The following is an 18,089-nucleotide window of genomic DNA, read 5'->3' as shown; positions in this document are numbered from 1 at the left end:
AGAAGTTCATGGGAAATGCAGACTCCTGGGCCCCACCCCCAGACCTGTCAACTCTGAATCTCTAGGGGGTGAGACCTTAGGGGCAATCAGCTTCCTGAGGGGTTCTTAGTTAATGGAGCTTGAGAACCTCTGCCCTGGACCACCTCACCTTTCCACCTGGTCAGTCCGTCTGAAGCCTGGGCAGTTTCTGCTTCACGTTCTTTGCACCCCTGGCCCTGCCCAGAAAGGAGCCCGGGCCAGACCAATACTGGGGGAGAGCCTGGGGCGGGGGGTGTGCTTGGGGCTCAGAAGTGGGACCAGGCAGGAAGTGATAAAACCTGGTGGGGGTAGGTCTTGCTCATGACACTGAGCGGAGAACTTTTGATTTTTTATTTGCTAGTCTCAAAATTCCTCTGAGTTGACTAAGCCAGGCTATGGAAAGTGGATGTTAGCAGATGCCCTCACTGCAGCAGACTATTGGGCAGAAGACAAGGGGAGGAATTTATTGTGCTCTTAGAAGGGAAGGGCAAGAAGGCCATTAGCAGGGTGCCTAAAGGCTGAATATGCTTCAGAGAAACCCCATGGGGCAGGGGAGCTCCCAAAGAGGCTCCCCAGGGAGGGGACAGGCACAGCTCCCAAAGAAGGTAGGGAGAGGTCTAAAAAAGATGCCTAGGTTGTTTGCAGAGCAGTGTGTGAAGTGACCTCGCTAGGGCTCCCCCAGTTCTCCAGTGAATTCTGTTAAGCCCATGAGTATTCTGTGAATGAATTTTGTTGTGGAAACTGAAGAAAGGTCAGAGGTTCAAGCAGAAGATGAGGATGATTCAGGCTGCCCTCAAAAATCTGGAATCCTGAGAGGAGCCAAAGAACACAGAGCATGGGAGATTCACAGAGTCCAAGGGCTTTGTCCTTCCACAGGCCAGAGAACTGGAGGAGTCAAGCAGATGTTGTCTAATTTGGGGGGATAGGAGGCCTCTATCCAACTACTCTCAACCCTGAAAATGAAGTGAGAAGAAAACAGGAAAATGTGGTTTGGCTCTATAAATGTGATACTAATTACAGCCATCTGTGCAAGTGCTTTCCATTAATGCTTAATTGCTTACCATGTGGTATAATGACAATTATGCATTGCACAAACTGTGCGTCAGATTAGCTGACTTTTATTTGCTTCCATATGGGGTGATGTTCCTCAACTCCGGAGTAAGCCTGGTTTGGTAGCCTGGTTGTCTATGGGCTAACATAGTGTGGGTTTACTTACAACTTAAAAATATATATACATAGGCACAACACTCAGTGTAGAGGTAATTCTCTCCTCTGAGAGGCAGATTACCTCTTGCTGGCTCAAATGTCAGTATGTTGTCTGTTTTGGGGGCTTGGTAAAAAAATGAGAATGTGACTCCTATCTGCATTTTATATTTTGACCTTTTTTATTTAGGAGATCTATAAGTGTCCTTGCCAAAGCGACTAGATCCCTACACACTTCTAAAACAGAACTAGAATAACCATTCCCAACCAGTGTTAATAACTCACCCTAAGTAAATGCTTCAGAGAAGAGAATAAAATTCAGAAACCATTCCTCAGGGTACAGTTAATAGAGACAGTGAATGTAAAGGCTCTCCAGTGGTTCCCCGTAAAGAACAGCTTGGAAGTAAAAGATACCAGCTCATGAATCCCAAAGGTAACTTCTAAGTAGGTGCCTCCAACGGTCTTCCAAACTCTTCCTTCTGGCCTACTATGTGTCAGACTCTGGTCCAGGCACTGCAATAGCAGGGTGTTGGGGCCTGGAGGCCAACATAAAATACATGAGTATCTTATAAAGCCTCCTTTCTTTTCTTAGAGAGATGCTAACTTGGTTCGGTGAGGGGCCAAAGATGAATTCAAGAGGCCCTTGAGAGCAACTGAATACACATTCTTCTCAAGTGCACATGGAACTTTCTCCAGAATAGACCACATACTGGGTCACAAATCAGGTCTTTACCGATACCAAAAGATTGGGATCGTCCCCTGCATATTCTCAGACCAATTTGCCTTGAAATTAGAACTAAATCACAACAAGAAGTTTGGAAGGACCTCAAACACATGGAGGTTAAGGACCATCTTGCTAAAAGATGAAAGGGTCAACCAGGAAATTAAGGAAGAATTAAAAAGATTCATGGAAATTAATGAGAATGAAGATAAAACCGTTCAAAATCTTTGGGATGCAGCAAAAGCAGTCCTAAGGGGGAAATACATCACAATACAAGCATCCATCCAAAAACTGGAAAGAACTCAAATACAAGAGCTAACCTTACACCCAGCAAAAACAGCAAATAGATCCTACACTCAGGAGAAGAAGATCAGAAAATAGATCCTACACTCAGGAGAAGAAGAGAGTTAATAAAGAATCGAGCAGAACTCAACGAAATCGAGACCAGAAGAACTGTGGAACATCTCAACAAAACCAGGAGTTGGTTCTTTGAAAGAATTAACAAGATAGATAAACCATTAGCCAGCCTTATTAAAAAAAAGAGAGAGAAGACTCAAATTAATAAAATCATAAATGAGAAAGGAGAGATCACTACCAATACCAAGGAAATACAAACGATTTTAAAAACATATTATGAACAGGTATATATATATATGTATATATATATATATATAATGCCAATACATTAGGCAATCTAGAAGAAATGGACGCATTTCTGGAAAGCCACAAATTACCAAAACTGGAACGGGAAGAAATAGAAAACCTGAACAGGCCAATAACAAGGGAGGAAATTGAAGCAGTCATCAAAAACCTCCCAAGACACAAGAGTCCAGGGCCAGATGGCTTCCCAGGGGAATTCTATCAAACGTTTAAAGAAGAAACCATATCTATTCTACTAAAGCTGTTTGGAAAGATAGAAAGAGATGGAGTACTTCCAAATTAGTTCTATGAGGCCAGCATCACCTTAATTCCAAAACCAGACAAAGACCCCACTAAAAAGGAATTATAGACCAATATCCTTGATGAACATGGATGCAAAAATTCTCAATAAGATACTATCCAATAGGATCCAACAGTACTTTAAGAAAATTATTCACCATGACCAGGTAGGATATCCCCGGGATACAAGGCTGGTTCAACACTCGTAAAACAATCAATGTGATTCATCATATCAGCAAGAGAAAAACCAAGAACCTCTCAATAGATGCAGAGAAAGCATTTGACAAAATACAGCATCCATTCCCGATCAAAACTCTTCAGAGCGTAGGGATAGAGGGAACATTCGTCAACATCTTAAAAGCCATCTACGAAAAGCCCACAGCAAATATCATTCTCAAATATCATTCCCAAAGGCACTGGGAGCCTTTCTTCTAAGATCAGGAACAAGACAGGGATGTCCACTCTCACCACTGCTATTCAACATAGTACTGGAAGTCCTAGCCTCAGCAATCAGACAACAAAAAGACATTAAAGGCATTCAAATTGGCAAAGAGGAAGTCAAACTCTCCCTCTTCGCCAATGACATGATACTCTACATAGAAAACCCGAAAGCCTCCACCCCAAGATTGCTAGAACTCATACAGCAATTTGGCAGTGTGGCAGGATACAAAATCAATGCCCAGAAGTCAGTGGCATTTCTATACACTAACAATGGGACTGAAGAAAGAGAAATTAAGGAGTCAATCCCATTTACAATTGCACCCAAAAGCATAAGATACCTAGGAATAAACCTAACCAAAGAGGTAAAGGATCTATACCTTAAAAACTATAGAACACTTCTGAAAGAAATTGAGGAAGACACAAAGAGATGGAAAAATATTCCATGCTCATGGATTGGCAGAATTAATATTATGAAAATGTCAATGTTACCCAGGGCAATATACACGTTTAATGCAATCCCTATCAAAATACCATGGACTTTCTTCAGAGAGTTGGAACAAATTATTTTAAGATTTGTGTGGAATCAGAAAAGACCCCGAATAGCCAGGGGGATTTTAAAAAAGAAAACCATATCTGGGGGCATCACAATGCCAGAGTTGAGGTTGTACTACAAAGCTGTGGTCATCAAGACAGTGTGGTACTGGACAAAAACAGACACATAGATCAATGGAACAGAATAGAGAATCCAGAAGTGGACCCTCAACTTTATGGTCAACTAATACTCGATAAAGGAGGAAAGACTATCCACTGGAAGAAAGACAGCCTCTTCAATAAATGGTGCTGGGAAAATTGGACATCCACACGCAGAAGAATGAAACTGGACCACTCTCTTTCACCATACACAAAGATAAACTCAAAATGGATGAAAGATCTAAATGTGAGACAAGATTCCATCAAAATCCTAGAGGAGAACACAGGCAACACCCTTTTTGAACTTGGCCACAGTAACTTCTTGCAAGATTCATCCACGAAGGCAAAAGAAACAAAAGCAAAAATGAACTATTGGGACTTCATCAAGATAAGAAGCTTTTGCACAGCAAAGGATACAGTCAACAAAACTAAAAGACAACCTACAGAATGGGAGAAGATATTTGCAAGTGACCTATCAGATAAAGGGCTAGTTTCCAAGATCTATAAAGAACTTATTAAACTCAACACCAAAGAAACAAACAATCCAATCATGAAATGGGCAAAAGACATGAAGAGAAATCTCACAGAGGAAGACATAGACATGGCCAACATGCACATGAGAAAATGCTCCACATCACTTGCCATCAGGGAAATACAAATCAAAACCACAATGAGATCCCACCTCACACCAGTAAGAATGGGGCAAATTAACAAGGCAGGAAACCACAAATGTTGGAGAGGATGCGGAGAAAAGGGAACCCTCTTACACTGTTGGTGGGAATGTGAACTGGTGCAGCCACTCTGGAAAACTGTGGGGAGGTTCCTCAAAGAGTAAAAAATAGACCTGCCCTACCACCCAGCAATTGCACTGTTGGGGATTTACCCCAAAGATTCAGATGCAATGAAAGGCCGGGACACTTGCACCCCGATGTTTCTAGCAGCAATGTCCACAATAGGCAAACTGTGGAAGGAGCCTCGGTGTCCATCGAAAGATGAGTGGATAACGAAGATGTGGTTTATGTATACAATGGGATGTTACTCAGCCATTAGAAACAACAAATACCCACCATTTGCTTCGATGTGGTTGGAACTGGAGGGTATTATGCTGAGTGAAATGTAGTCAATCGGAGAAGGACAAACATTATATGTTCTCATTCATTTGGGGAATATAAATAATAGTGAAAGGGAATAGAAGGGAAAGGAGAAGAAATGGGTAGGAAATATCAGAAAGGGAGACAGAACATAAAGACTCCTAACTCTGGGAAACAAACTAGGGGTGATGGAGGGGAGGAGGGCGGGAGGTGGGAGTGACTGGGTGGTGGGCACTGAGGGGGGCACTTGACGGGATGAGCACTGGGTGTTATTCTGTATGTTGGCAAATTGAACATCAATAAAAAATAAATTTATTATTAAAAAAAACAAAATGGAAAAAAGAAAAAAAAAAGAGGCCCTTGAGAGAGCAGAGAGTGAGGGCAGAGGAGGACAGTACAGATACATCAGCAAAGCAATCTTACTTCTGCAAGTCGTCTGATCTGAGTTGAGGATGTACCCTTGTTTGCACCTGCAGACGTATGAGCCGGGGGTATTGATGCAGAAGTGGGCACAGTTATGCTCCAGGACGCTGCACATGTGGACCACTGAAAGGGAAGATACAGCAAGTTAAGGCAATGATGATGCCTTCTCTGACTTCATCCACCCACATTTATTCAGAACCTACTGTCAAGGAGAAAGCAGGACTGAAAGGAAAACAAACTGCAGTCCCTACCCTCAAGGGGACTTAGAGCCTCTGGTTGGACAGTCAGTTCTAGGTAAATGCCATCAGCAATATATAGATCAAGGGCCACAGAGAGTTAAAGAGAAATGATACTAGGTTGACATGTGATATAGCTGATAAAAATGGGTCAAAAATGACCTACCAAAAAACAGAAATTTCATGGTTCAATTAATAATACTCGACTAGGGGGATCCCTGGGTGGCGCAGCGGTTTAGCGCCTGCCTTTGGCCCAGGGCACGATCCTGGAGACCCAGGATCGAGTCCCACATCGGGCTCCCGGTGCTTGGAGCCTGCTTCTCCCTCTGCCTGTGCCTCTGCCTCTCTGCCTCTCTCTCTCTCTCTCTCTCTCTCTCTGTGACTATCATAAATAAATAAATAAAATTAAAAAAAAATAATAATAATACTCGACTAGGGACCCAGAAAGTTTGCTGATACCCGAGGGGGCATTGGCTAATGCGTAGATTTTCAGTAGCAGCAATGGCGGTGGAGGACAAGCTATTAGTTAAATGAGGATATGGTAAAGAGTCAACAGTTTTTTTAGGACCATAAATCCCCAGAGCAATCTTTTAATACACGAAGTGTCACACAGAATATTTTGGAGTAAAAAATCCATGTCTAAGTTCCATGTTTCCATAATCTTTCTGTCTTTTCAATTTAAAATATTTCTGCATTTAGTTTCTGAAGTACTTTGACTTTCAGATACATCAGTTCTTGCATAAGTCTATCTGGAGCTCATAAAAATTCTCATTTTTTTACATCTTAGTTTATTACTTTATTCAAATAATTCAACTTGAACATATTTAAAATTAACAAGCATCATTATAAACAGAGTACAAGTTATGTAAGTGTTCTCATAAAAAAAAAGATGTCCATATGCAGGAATATATTTTTATGAAGCCAAAATAAAAGAGGCTTTCAAAAGCTAAGAACAATCTCATTAATCCAGCACTTAGGAAAATTGAGCTATTGATGAAATTGATGACATACCTTACGTTCATGTCTCATTACTCCTAAGTAAGAAATACTGTGGGAAATAAAAGGAGTAAAAGTTTTAAAATTCTTAACAATACAATTTAGAATGATTGTTGTGAGTTTATAATTGTTTGTGTTTTAATTCCTGTTAAGATACAATGTTTGGAAAGTTCATAGATTAAAATCCAATCAATCAGTTTTACTTTGGTGTGAAAAAAAAATCTATTTCTGTGATCTAGGCAATTTTCTTAACCTCCATTTGCATAAAATGGGGATTAAAAAATAGCACCTACCTCATAAGGGCTTTGTAAAGGTTAAAATAATTAAGATAGTAAAGTGCTTAGAACAGTGCCCTGGGGGACTGCTCCATATGTTAGCCATATGTAGCAAAGGGAAGCATGGAGGTTTATTGTCTTATTTTACATATGTGGGCTCATTCTATATGTGCTGATTGTCAGCTTGGATTTCCACTCAATGCTGACCACAGATGCTATCTGTATTGATGTATATACTGTCTTTCAGGGACTCTAAGATGCACCCCAATTTGAAAGATGTTAAAATGTGAAACCATGTACAATTGATCTTAATTATTCACAGACTCCGTATTTGTGAACTCGCCTACTCACTAAGATTTATTGGTAATCCTGAAATCAATACTCAGAGTGCTTTCGCACTCATTCAGCGGCATGCTCAGTGATGAAAAATGTGAATCTGCTGACGTGCACATTGCAAGCGGAGGTGGGATAAAGCGAAGCCCTGCCTCTTTGTTGCAGCTCTCAGATGGTAAACAGGTATCTTTTTCAAACACTATTTAGTGCCACATTTAAAAAAATTTGGTGCTCTTTTTTTTTTTTTTTTGGTGATTTTGCTGTTTAGCATGGCCCCAAGCAGAGCGCGGAAGTGCTGGTGTTTGCTGACACGAGGCGCTTGTGAAGTGTGTCTAGTGCTCCTAAGTGCAAGCAGGCTCTGAGGCGCCTCACAGGGAAAATGTATGTTAAATCAATTGCATGCCTGCAGAAATAATAGTACTATTGGCTGTGAGTTCAGTGTTAATGAAGCAACATATATGTTGAATAAAGTGCCTTTAAACACATAGAACAAGGTTATATGTTATCAGTTGACAAAAATGTGGACACTAGAGGCTTATAGGAACCTAATTCTGTATTTCCCTTAGGAGCCATGGTTCGGTATTTGCAAATTCAGCATTCACCATAACTTTACAGAACATAATTCTGAGAATGATGAGAATCAACTGTATATCTTATATTTGATCAAATACATTAGGTCTAGTTTATTCCTTTCAATCACTTTATTGATTGGTCCTACGAGTCTTCCTCGTGTTTAGCCATTTCCCCATAAGCCATCACTTGAGCAGTCACCAAATTTTCACTTTCATGAGGCTGAGATGTACATTCTCAAACACATCTCGAGCACATGTGCAGTGGTTTCACTAGAGCTCGGTCCTGGTTTGAATAGATGTGGCGTAACTGCCTTGCAAGGTGGTTCACGCCAGCAGAGCACAGGAGAAACAATTCCCACACAAAAAACCTCAGCACTCAGGATTATCACAATGTTAAGTTTCCGACAGTCATGAGTGTGGAAAATCATTATCCTGTTTTTAATTTGCATTTGCTATGCACCCTGGAAGGCTCTCTTCCTTTCCCAGATGGCTGGAGCCCAGTGGCCCACAGGCATGGGGTTGTCTCTGAGGAGCTCTCAGCATGTCCCTCTCCTGGGTAATGAAGGAAGTCTCAAGTCCAGGCAACCAGCAGCACAGCAGTTAGCCACTGGTGTAAGGCCCAGGTGACGAGCCTGGTGCCTGCCTGTCTTCTCACCAGGACCCTGGCAGACTAATTAAGGGAACAGGAGATGTGAGGTAGAGAAAGCAGGCCTTGGCAGCAGGCAGCACAGTGGGGACGAGGGCGACTCCTGGAAGCAGACTGCCTGAAGGCTCTGCTTCACCACTTACTGTGACATTGTATGAATTACTTATTTTCCCTAAACTTCCCTTTCTTCACCTGTCAAATGGGGAAATTACAAAAACTCTTGAAGAGGGTTTTGGAGTGACAGCTCATTACTACAGCTTGTTTTGGCCATGTGTTGTAAAAGAATCGGAAGCAGGAGACTGTAAGTTCGTCTCACGGAAAGTGCGTTGGAGGAGAAGGGAAGATTTGGATGAGAAGGGAAGAAGGTGCTCCAGTTCACCTCTACCTGAACAAGGGAGAGGAGTTCAAGTAAGTTGGGTAGCCCTTCTAGACCTGTTTCTTTATCTGTAGAATAAAGGCATGAATGGTGTCTAGGGCCCCTCAGCACAGACACTTAGCATTTTGTCTGTGCAGCACCATCCACCTCCTTTTCTAGAAATCGTCCTTCCTTCTCACCTCAAATGCATGGGAACTGTCGGAGCTGCTCACGTGTTGGGAGGAGGCAGCCCCCTCCTGGATGCCACTGGTCTGCAGAGAGTCCTTCCTTGGCATCCAGGAATGAGAACTGAGGAGAAAGGGCCTTAAACCAAGGGCAAGGACATATGGGGGGCTGGCAGGTTGCATGCCTTCTGCTCCTGAGGCAGAGGGAGGAGGTGGAGAGAAAGTGGGGCTGCCATTCACTCCTCTCCTCCTTATTTCCATGAGGGCATATAATACCATCTCCCCTATCCCCAAAAGCTAGTTCAAATCAAATTTCTGTTATTTTCAAGCAAAAGAATCCCAAACATTTTGACTGAGATAAAATAAAAATTCTCCATCTGTCAAACTTTATGGATGAGTGATTGCGGTTTCCAAGAACTTCAAGGCCCTCACACCCAGCTGTCCCGTGCAACCAACTGAGCTCTGTGCCATGATGCAGGGGAGGTCGTCCTGCCTCCTCCACTCACCTCCACAAGGCCTGACAGGTTGCAAGTGGGTCAAGGCTTTGTGTTCTGGGGAAGGAACCACTAGTCAGCAGACCACATCATTGGCAGAATTGGATTTTGCTTTAAGATAGAAATGTGTATAAATGCTTATTAACGAACGCATAAATGATCAAAGGAGTGGCAGGGCTGACTAGAGGTCTAGAAAGGAACAATTGTTGGGTACAAAGAGCCAACCTTTGTTGAAGTCAGTCTTGTCTCTCACTTAACACCAAAGCCTCAAAGAGCTGTAATAAGTGTAGACTTTGCCCAGGCTGGTTCACAAAAGGTCTTAGGAATACTATGAGAGCCTTGATGCATGCCTGGCCTGGGTGGGGTGGGGCTATTAGCATAGGAACAGGAGCCTTCAGGCTCCAACTGCCAGGCCTGGCAGATACAGCTGGTAGCAAGAGGTTAATTAAAAGCAGCCCTGCCCAGGTTACAATGAGTCATCAGAAAGCTCCGGGTAGACCTGAGTTTTTCAGCCCCTAGATTCAGTGTCCTCTCGCACTGGGTGGCAAAAATGGCAGACCCTGGGATGTGTAGGTTTTGGTCATCTTGTGGACAGGTTCTCAATTCACAGGATCCCTCCTCTCCAAGTCTCTCTGGGGCTCTCAGGGGTGGCCTGAGAATGCAACCTCAGCATTCTCCCTCCTGCTGTGGCTGGTGTAGGAATTTACTGCCCATGGATATAAAGCCACCGTTGTGCCCAAGTTCATGTCCACACAGCCAGTGAGAGCCAGAACTAGGTCTGCCACTCAGGGGCACCCTGGCTTCGGAGCCTAATCTCTTCCTAGTTTTACAATAAAGGTTCCTGCTTTGATCACTCAGGACGACTGCCTATCTCTTCCAATCCACAGATCCAGCAGCATTTTTCAGCTCAGCTAGAAGCATAGGAGCCTTAGCCTGCTTCGAAGGCTATCCCTCCGAAATCCCTCCGAAATCCTGTTCTTAGCTGCATGGTGGCCTCCACTTCCAGTTTTCAAATGATGGGTCAAGTCTCCTTAACAGGTTACAACATTATGAGAGAATCTGGACTAGTTCTTTGCTGCTGTTGTTATTGTTTAATGAAATAAAAAAGTCAATTAAAAAATAATTCCTTTCCTGGCTTATTGCCATGGCCCAACCCCTTCCCCTACCCCAATAGCCAGGAAACTCCAACTCATCAGTCAAGTCTGTGTAGCACAGAGTGGTTAAGATATAGGCTCTGAGGCAGAAGGCCTGGGCCTTCATCTCAACTCTACCATAGTGTTGTGTGACCTTGGACAAGTCATTGAACCTCTCTGGGTCTCAATTTTCTCTTCTGTAAAATGACATAAATAAATAAAAATTAAAAAAAAAAAAAAAAAGGGATCCCTGGGTGGCGCAGCGGTTTAGCGCCTGCCTTTGGCCCGGGGCGCGATCCTGGAGACCCGGGATCGAATCCCACATCGGGCTCCCGGTGCATGGAGCCTGCTTCTCCCTCTGCCTGTGTCTCTGCCTCTCTCTCTCTCTCTCTCTATCATAAATAAAAAAAAAAAAAAAAAAAAAAGATATAGGCTCTGAGGCAGAAGGCCTGGGCCTTCATCTCAATTCTACCATAGTGTTGTGTGACCTTGGACAAGTCATTGAACCTCTCTGGGTCTCAATTTTCTCTTCTGTAAAATGACAGTTGTAAGAACACCTACTTCGCTGGAGGGTATTATGCTGAGTGAAGTAAGTCAGTCGGAGAAGGACAAACATTATATGTTCTCACTCATTTGGGGAATATAAATAATAGTGAAAGGGAATATAAGGGAAGAGAAGAAATGTGTGGGAAATATCAGAAAGGGAGACAGAACGTAAAGACTGCTAACTCTGGGAAACGAACTAGGGGTGGTAGAAGGGGAGGAGGGCGGGGGGTGGGAGTGAATGGGTGACGGGCACTGGGGGTTATTCTGTATGTTAGTAAATTGAACACCAATAAAAAATAAATTTAAAAAAAAAAAGGAAGTAACAGGAAAAAAATTAAATAAAATAAAATAAAATGTTTGGCAATGTCAAAAAAAAAAAAAAAAGGAACACCTACTTCGAAGATTTGTTGTGTGAGAAAAATGAGTTAACATATGCTAATAAGTCAAACCAGTGCATTAATATTATATTAACATCAATAAATGATAATGATTATTATTATCTCCTTTCTAAAACCCTCCTAGAACCCCTAGAGAGCCCCAGGTGTTCTTTGACCCTTAGTGCCAGGTGACTCTCAGAAGTGCACATTTTGGATAGGTGGCATCCTATTTCTCTGTGAGGAAAGCATCTTCCCAGCAGCCTAAAACCCTCAAGCCTGGCACATGGAGCGTAAGAGCTTGGGCCAGAGAGCCTGCAATCTGAATCTCCAGCCCTGCTATTTGAAATTGCTTATCTTTTCTAAGGCTCAGTTTACACTTCTGTAAAATGGGAATGATAAGAGCCACCACCTCATAAGACTGTTGTAAGTATTAAATGCATACAGAAAGTACCTAGCCCAGGACAAAATTCGCTATTAATAACAGAATGTAGCTCAACAAATATTTAAGGAACAAATGAGACTTCCAAAACCTCACAGATGCGTGGAACTTCAAAGATATTCCTTGCTGTTGTCTGATAATTGGAGTGCAGATCAAAACTGAGGCCATCTGCCTAGCCTGCTGGTCCTCTGTGTATCTGACTGTAATCACACACAGCATGGCACACACTGTATAGGGCTCTACAGTTGATAACACCCCTTCACACATCTACTCTGTAGGTAAAATCCCCATTTTACACATTGCAAAGTATTGTACAGATGGCGTGGGGATGAGATTCAAGTCTGCCCCTCCTCCTATCCTACAAAGGCTTCCTGTAAAATTCTGAGGCAAATGCCAACCTCAAAGCTGGTTGACCTTGCAAGGCTAGACTGTGGAGGTGGCCACCTTAATGGTTGCCGCCTTAAAAGAAAATGGTTTACCTTAAAAGAGCAATTTACAACCCCTGACACCTGGAGGAGTGCAATGAGCAAGAAGTTTGCAAATAGAACCCACCGACCAGGAATTCACTTAAGCTGTTTACTAAGGTGTAAAGAAGGAGGGATGCTACTGCGTTCCTTCCCCCAGATTTTCGCGAGGATCAAATATAAGAACAGACGGTAAAGTGCTTTACAAATATTAGTTATTGCAGTCTTTATTGCAGGGTTGAGAAAGGGGCCCCGGGGCCTCCTCAACCTTTTTAGACGTTGACAGGTCTGCTCAGCAGAAGCCCACCAGGCCATGGGAGGTGGGAGAGGAGCTAGTCCCCTGCTGGTGGCCAGGGGGATTCAGTTCCCAGGCCACACAAACAAACCAATAGCATAATACCCCTATGTTCTTAGAGCTTCTGGATTACAACCAAGGGTGGGGTGGAGGGCCCACACTGCCTTTTAATTTTGCTGCCTGACCTTAAACACACAGAGAAGGTTCTTCTTCAGACAAGGCTACATCCTCAGCCTCATACTGCCTTTTCATTTGCTGATAAATCCAGAGCGCTCAGAAAATAACTCCTCCATTGACATTTTCCAAAACAAATGCATAAACTCATCAAAACGGTTACAGAACCAATTTCTTTTTTAATATTTCCAGGAAAGGGGGAATATAAATTCTGCAGAAGTCATTTAAAGTCATAAATCTTAAAATATTTGTAGCTCATTCTACTGGTGGAAGTTGACCAGGTGACCGGGGCTCTTCTGCGGTGCCAGGACAAATGGCACTTTTGAAAATTCTCCAAATGACAGGGCAGAGAAAAAAGTTCTTTTTCCTTCATGGCATTGATTTTTTTTTTTTTTTTTTTAATGAATCTTTTGATTTGGGAGTCAAGAAACAATGGAATCTCTGCTTTTTGAGGTTAGTTCTCAGCAGGGTATTTTTTTTTCTTTTTTTTTATATAAAGACACATCAAAACACACTGTTTTTCCTCCCTGAGGCTTTGGTGGGGGGAACACAGGTCTCTAAGCTGTGTCAGAGTCTGAGAACAGAGTCAGAGTCCTCAGAGCCCCCAGGGGGAGAGAGTCCTGCTCCTGGGAAGCTGGAAATGAGTCTAGTCCTTAAGCTCATTCTCCACAGATACTCCTGGGGAACACTAATAATTTCAAAATAGATCTTTCCTTTTGCTTTCCCATCAAAGAAGCATGGCAGTTGGAGGAACAGGAATAAAGGGAGGTGGGCGAGGTAGGACTGGACACAGTTTACCAGTTCAGAGGCACATTTCCAGTTTCCAGGGACTGGCAAGGAGACTAGGTAGGCCTCCTGGGCCACTGCCCTCCTGGAGGAGGATAGCACAGGAAGCCAGAGGCAGAAACAGGAAACTGGGAAGAGAGTGAGCAGACCTGTTGGGGGGAAGTTGAGGCATGAGTTCTGGGCACAGGTCCCTGAGAGCCAGATAACAAGGAAGGAACAGAGAAATCTCATGGAGAGGAGGGTTAGAAAGCAAGAGGGGCGGGTATTAGGCTGACTGAAATAAGTCAATTGGAGAAAGGAAATTATCAAATGATTTCACTCCTATGTAGAATATAAGAAACAGGTCAAGGGACCATAAGGGAAGGAGGGAAACTGAGTGGGGTAAAAATCAGAGAGGAAGACAAACCATGAAAGACTCCTAGCTCTGGGGAACAAACTGAAGGTTGCTGGAGGGGAGGTGGGTGGAGGGATGGGGTAACTGGGTGATGGACACTGAGGAGGGCACATGATGGGATGAGCACTGGATCTTATACAATACTTTGGCAAGTTGAATTTAAATAAAAATTAAAAAATTAAATAAAACCATAAAAAAGGATTGAATAAATTGGTAATAAAAAAAAAAAAAAAAGAAAAGCAAGAGAGGGCAGATGAGCCTTACAGCAGAAGGCAGCTCAAGGACGTGGCGAGGCATTCCCCCTACAGAAGGAGGTGACCTCAGCTCAGGCCTTCTTATGCACTGGGCCTCTCTGAGGAGGAAACATCCACCACTTGCATCACCATGGGGCAATGGTGCTTGGTATTGGACCCCATCCAAGGAGACATTATGGTATTTTTTGCCCTCCTATTCTCATCTATACTCCGACTCACAAATTCTAACTTAGGAAACGCCAGTGCAGTCCAATGTGCTGGAGAAATACTGCCTATCTACTCATAGTCATTCAACAGTGTGGGTTTGAACGTCCCTTCCTCAGAGAAATCTCCCTGAACACCCTGGCCTTGGTTGAGTCCTGCCCTGCATTCTTCCTCCATGACACTGTCATGACTGCAGTTACTTACTCATCTGTGTCACTATCTCCTTATTATCTGCCTCCTTGGCTAGAGTGTAACCCCAAGAGAACACCATGTCTATCCTGGCCTTTGTGGAGCACTGCTTCCCTGCACAGTACCTGGGATAAGGTAGCACAGAATCTATGCTGAAAGATAAAAGAAGGAATCCTCCACAGGAGAGCAGGACTTACTGCACAACTTCTTCTGGAACACCGAGGTCAGGGACTCCATCTGGCTGAAGTTGGCCACCAGGAAGACATGGTCCTCATGGGGCTCACTCCCAATGGCCTTCAGTGTGTTGAGGTCCACCTGGCCCACACCGATGGCAAAGATCAGGATGCCTGTGTCACGTGCCTTGGCAGCCACCTCGGCCACGGAGTCCTGTGGCCTCCCGTCGGTCACAATCATTATGACCCGCAGCACGTTCTCCCTCAGGGGCCGTGCCCCCTCTGCTTCTGAGAATGCAATGTTCAGGGCGTACTGGATGGCCAGCCCCGTCATGGTGCCTGTGGACAGGTGCCTCATCCTCTTGACGGCACGCTCCACTTCAGACTTCTTCTTGAAGGTCTTGAGGGAGAACTCGTTCTTGATGGTGCTGCCATACTGCAGCAGGCCCACTCGGGTGAGGTCAGGACTGATGTCCAAGAACTGCAAGATGTCCAGGATGAACTCCTTAACTTTTGCATAGTCATGGGTGTTGACACTGCGGGAGCTGTCGATGATGAAGACCAGGTCTGCCTGTTTATTCTCACAGGAGCTCTCTGGGGAAAGAGGAGAGGTCAAACTCATTGGAGGAGTGCTATAAGGGCCAGTGCAGGCTGGCTGTTACTGGAATTCCTAGGGCTGGGGGTCATCTTTGGAACTCCAGTCTTCATTGGTCTTTCTTCCCCACTCAGAGAAGCTGTAAGTATATAATGTGCATGACGGGGTGATCATGAGTATTGGCTACAAACAGATACTATTAATTTTTTGCAAGATAAATGAACACTTCGGTTCCTAAAAAGTCATCAATACAGTTTTAAGATGAGCAAACCCCTGATCAGGGTCAAACATGATTTTATTATTTAGTGCAGGCCACAAAAGCTTGGCTGGATACTGCATGGCATATACCACAAGCCTACAACAGGGAGCACCATCAAGGAGCTTACAGTCTACCTTAGGAACTTAACGAATGTAATGAATGAAAGAATAATTAGCATTAAGCAGAGTGGTGCGGACAGTAGATGTTCAGAGAACAGGGATGTTAGGAGGCTGGGGCCAAGAAGATAGGACATGAATGAGTTTTATGCAGTGTTGGGATTGAAAGTAGGAACACACGAAGAGAGACCCATGAACGGAAGCCTAAGATGGCAGGAATAATGGCAGAAATGGAAGAAGCGATGAAGGAATTGCTGGAGGTACAGACAGGAATGGAGCTGGTGGCGGGTAACCTGAAGCCAGCCATGAAAGGCCCAAGAAGTGCATGTGTGATACCACAGGTGATGGGCATAATACCTTAGCATCATATTACATAACTTTGCTGGCCTGTGCAGAGGTCACATAATAACAGGTCAATTGAGGGTGGCAGTGGTTTGCAAGGTGGGTGAGGCAGTACCACTGCTGCACTCATCTGGTTGAGAGGGGGACTCAACCTCAACTGGTGGGGGGTGGGGGGAGAGGCAGGGCATCGTGGAACCAGAGAAGGAACCGACCAAGAAATATTTCTTTTTTTTTTTTTTGACCAAGAAATATTTCAACAAAGGATACCATTAGACGGGAAAAAGGCAAATGTGGAATCTCTCTCTTACCCCCACATGCTATTCCCTCAGGCTCCAAGCAAGAAGGCTAAAAGGGGTATGAATCTGTGGACAAAACTCATCACCTCCTGGGAAGAAGCTGATATGGGATAAACCAAAAGGCCTCCTGCCTCAGAGGTTGGAGGTTGGAATTTCTCAGATGTTCTGAGCTATTGCCTCCAGCCAAGGGAGTCCCCCCTCCCCTTCCCAGACTCTGTAGCTAAATCCAGATTTGATGGGGATTAGAAAAGGGATCCCAAATGCTTGACCTAAATCCCAATCACCACAGCTGCAAGAAAGAGAGACAAAGCCAAATATGAGACAATGAACCCAGTCATCAAAATGACAAGTCGGAAAGGCCCATGAGGTCATCCTGTCCAGGCAAGCTTGCCAGGCTGTGACTCGTCCCGAGAGCCTGTGCACAAACCTCGTCCACTGTAGCCTCATAAGTCTTCCGATTTGGGAGTGAGGAAGCACCCCCAAACAACAGCATCCCAACAGAAGACCAACCTTGTGCTGCACCCACATATAACACTGGGGCTGTGTGAATTCAAAGTGAGTTTCTCAAACCAGAGGCCCCAGAAAACCACCTTTGAGACTCTGGGAGAAAGATCAATATAAAATCTGACTTTGTGGGATGTTTTCAAATCTTTTTTCCAGAGCACATTCATCACTATGGTCTCATTTGATTTTCAGAATAAGCTCTTAAGAGGGAAGCAGAGTATCATACCCACTAGAAGCATGAGAAAATAGAAGCCCCAAGAGTTGGAGAATCTCTTCTTTTGCAGAGAAATACCTATATGAAGACAGGGCAACACCCAGTGCATTAAGTGGTAATGAGAATTTTGGGAACTGGTGTGGGGGAAGAGGGTGGCCTCGCGTTCTTGTCTTCCCACATTGCCCCCCACTTCTCTCCTGTGAGACCCAGCCTCTGGAGGAGAAGGCTGCTGCTCCTGGCTGTGTATGTAGTCCGTGTTGCCCACAGACTCCTGCCCCACAAGGCAAGAGGCTGAAATCCAGCCCAGCCCTGAGCCCCCAGGACTGTGTCCACCCTGAGAAGTGCCTAGAAGGAGTGCCTCTTCTAATTTTCACAAAGGTGCCTCTGGTCTAACATACAGCCCTTGGTCAGAGCCATGAATGATGGACTTACAGGTCCCAGGTCCCAGGCTGGCCCCTGTCCAGGAGCCATCTGCACCCACCAGTGATGTGTGAACCTATCACAGGGAGAATGGCCCAGTGATCTCTGCCTGCTGAGGGCATCTGCAACAACCCTGCCACAGAGGAAGATATTAAGGAAAGGCTGCTTGGAAGGGGGAGAGGAGACAGTAGACTGGCCCCCTGAGCAGTCTTCCTCCAGAGATGTTTGGAAGCAGGAAGTCCTCTGGGGCTGGGTTCTTTGCTGTGGGTCTTAATCACAGTGTAAACATCCCACCAA

General features: G+C 44.2%; 1 protein-coding gene across 7 annotated transcripts in view; it reads right to left on the bottom strand.

Moving 5' to 3' along the window:
* Window positions 1–18,089, bottom strand: part of MATN2 (matrilin 2) — a 146,264-nt gene that overhangs the window by 87,865 nt on the left and 40,310 nt on the right. For 6 of the 7 annotated variants that reach the window (XM_025450144.3, XM_035717338.2, XM_049093278.1 and 3 more), the window contains exons 3-4: window positions 15,071–15,640; window positions 5,527–5,649 (exon numbers count right to left, since the gene is read on the bottom strand). In XM_025450144.3, the coding sequence (XP_025305929.2) occupies window positions 5,527–5,649; window positions 15,071–15,640 (693 nt within the window). The remainder of the gene's footprint in view (window positions 1–5,526; window positions 5,650–15,070; window positions 15,641–18,089) is intronic. The other variant, XM_049093276.1, reaches the window with a different exon arrangement.

This window comes from Canis lupus, chromosome 13, assembly GCF_003254725.2.
Source record: "Canis lupus dingo isolate Sandy chromosome 13, ASM325472v2, whole genome shotgun sequence".
In the NCBI taxonomy this organism is placed as follows: Eukaryota; Metazoa; Chordata; class Mammalia; order Carnivora; family Canidae; genus Canis; species Canis lupus.
Note: the sequence above shows the minus strand (reverse complement) of the source record. Positions and strands in the feature narration are given on the sequence as shown.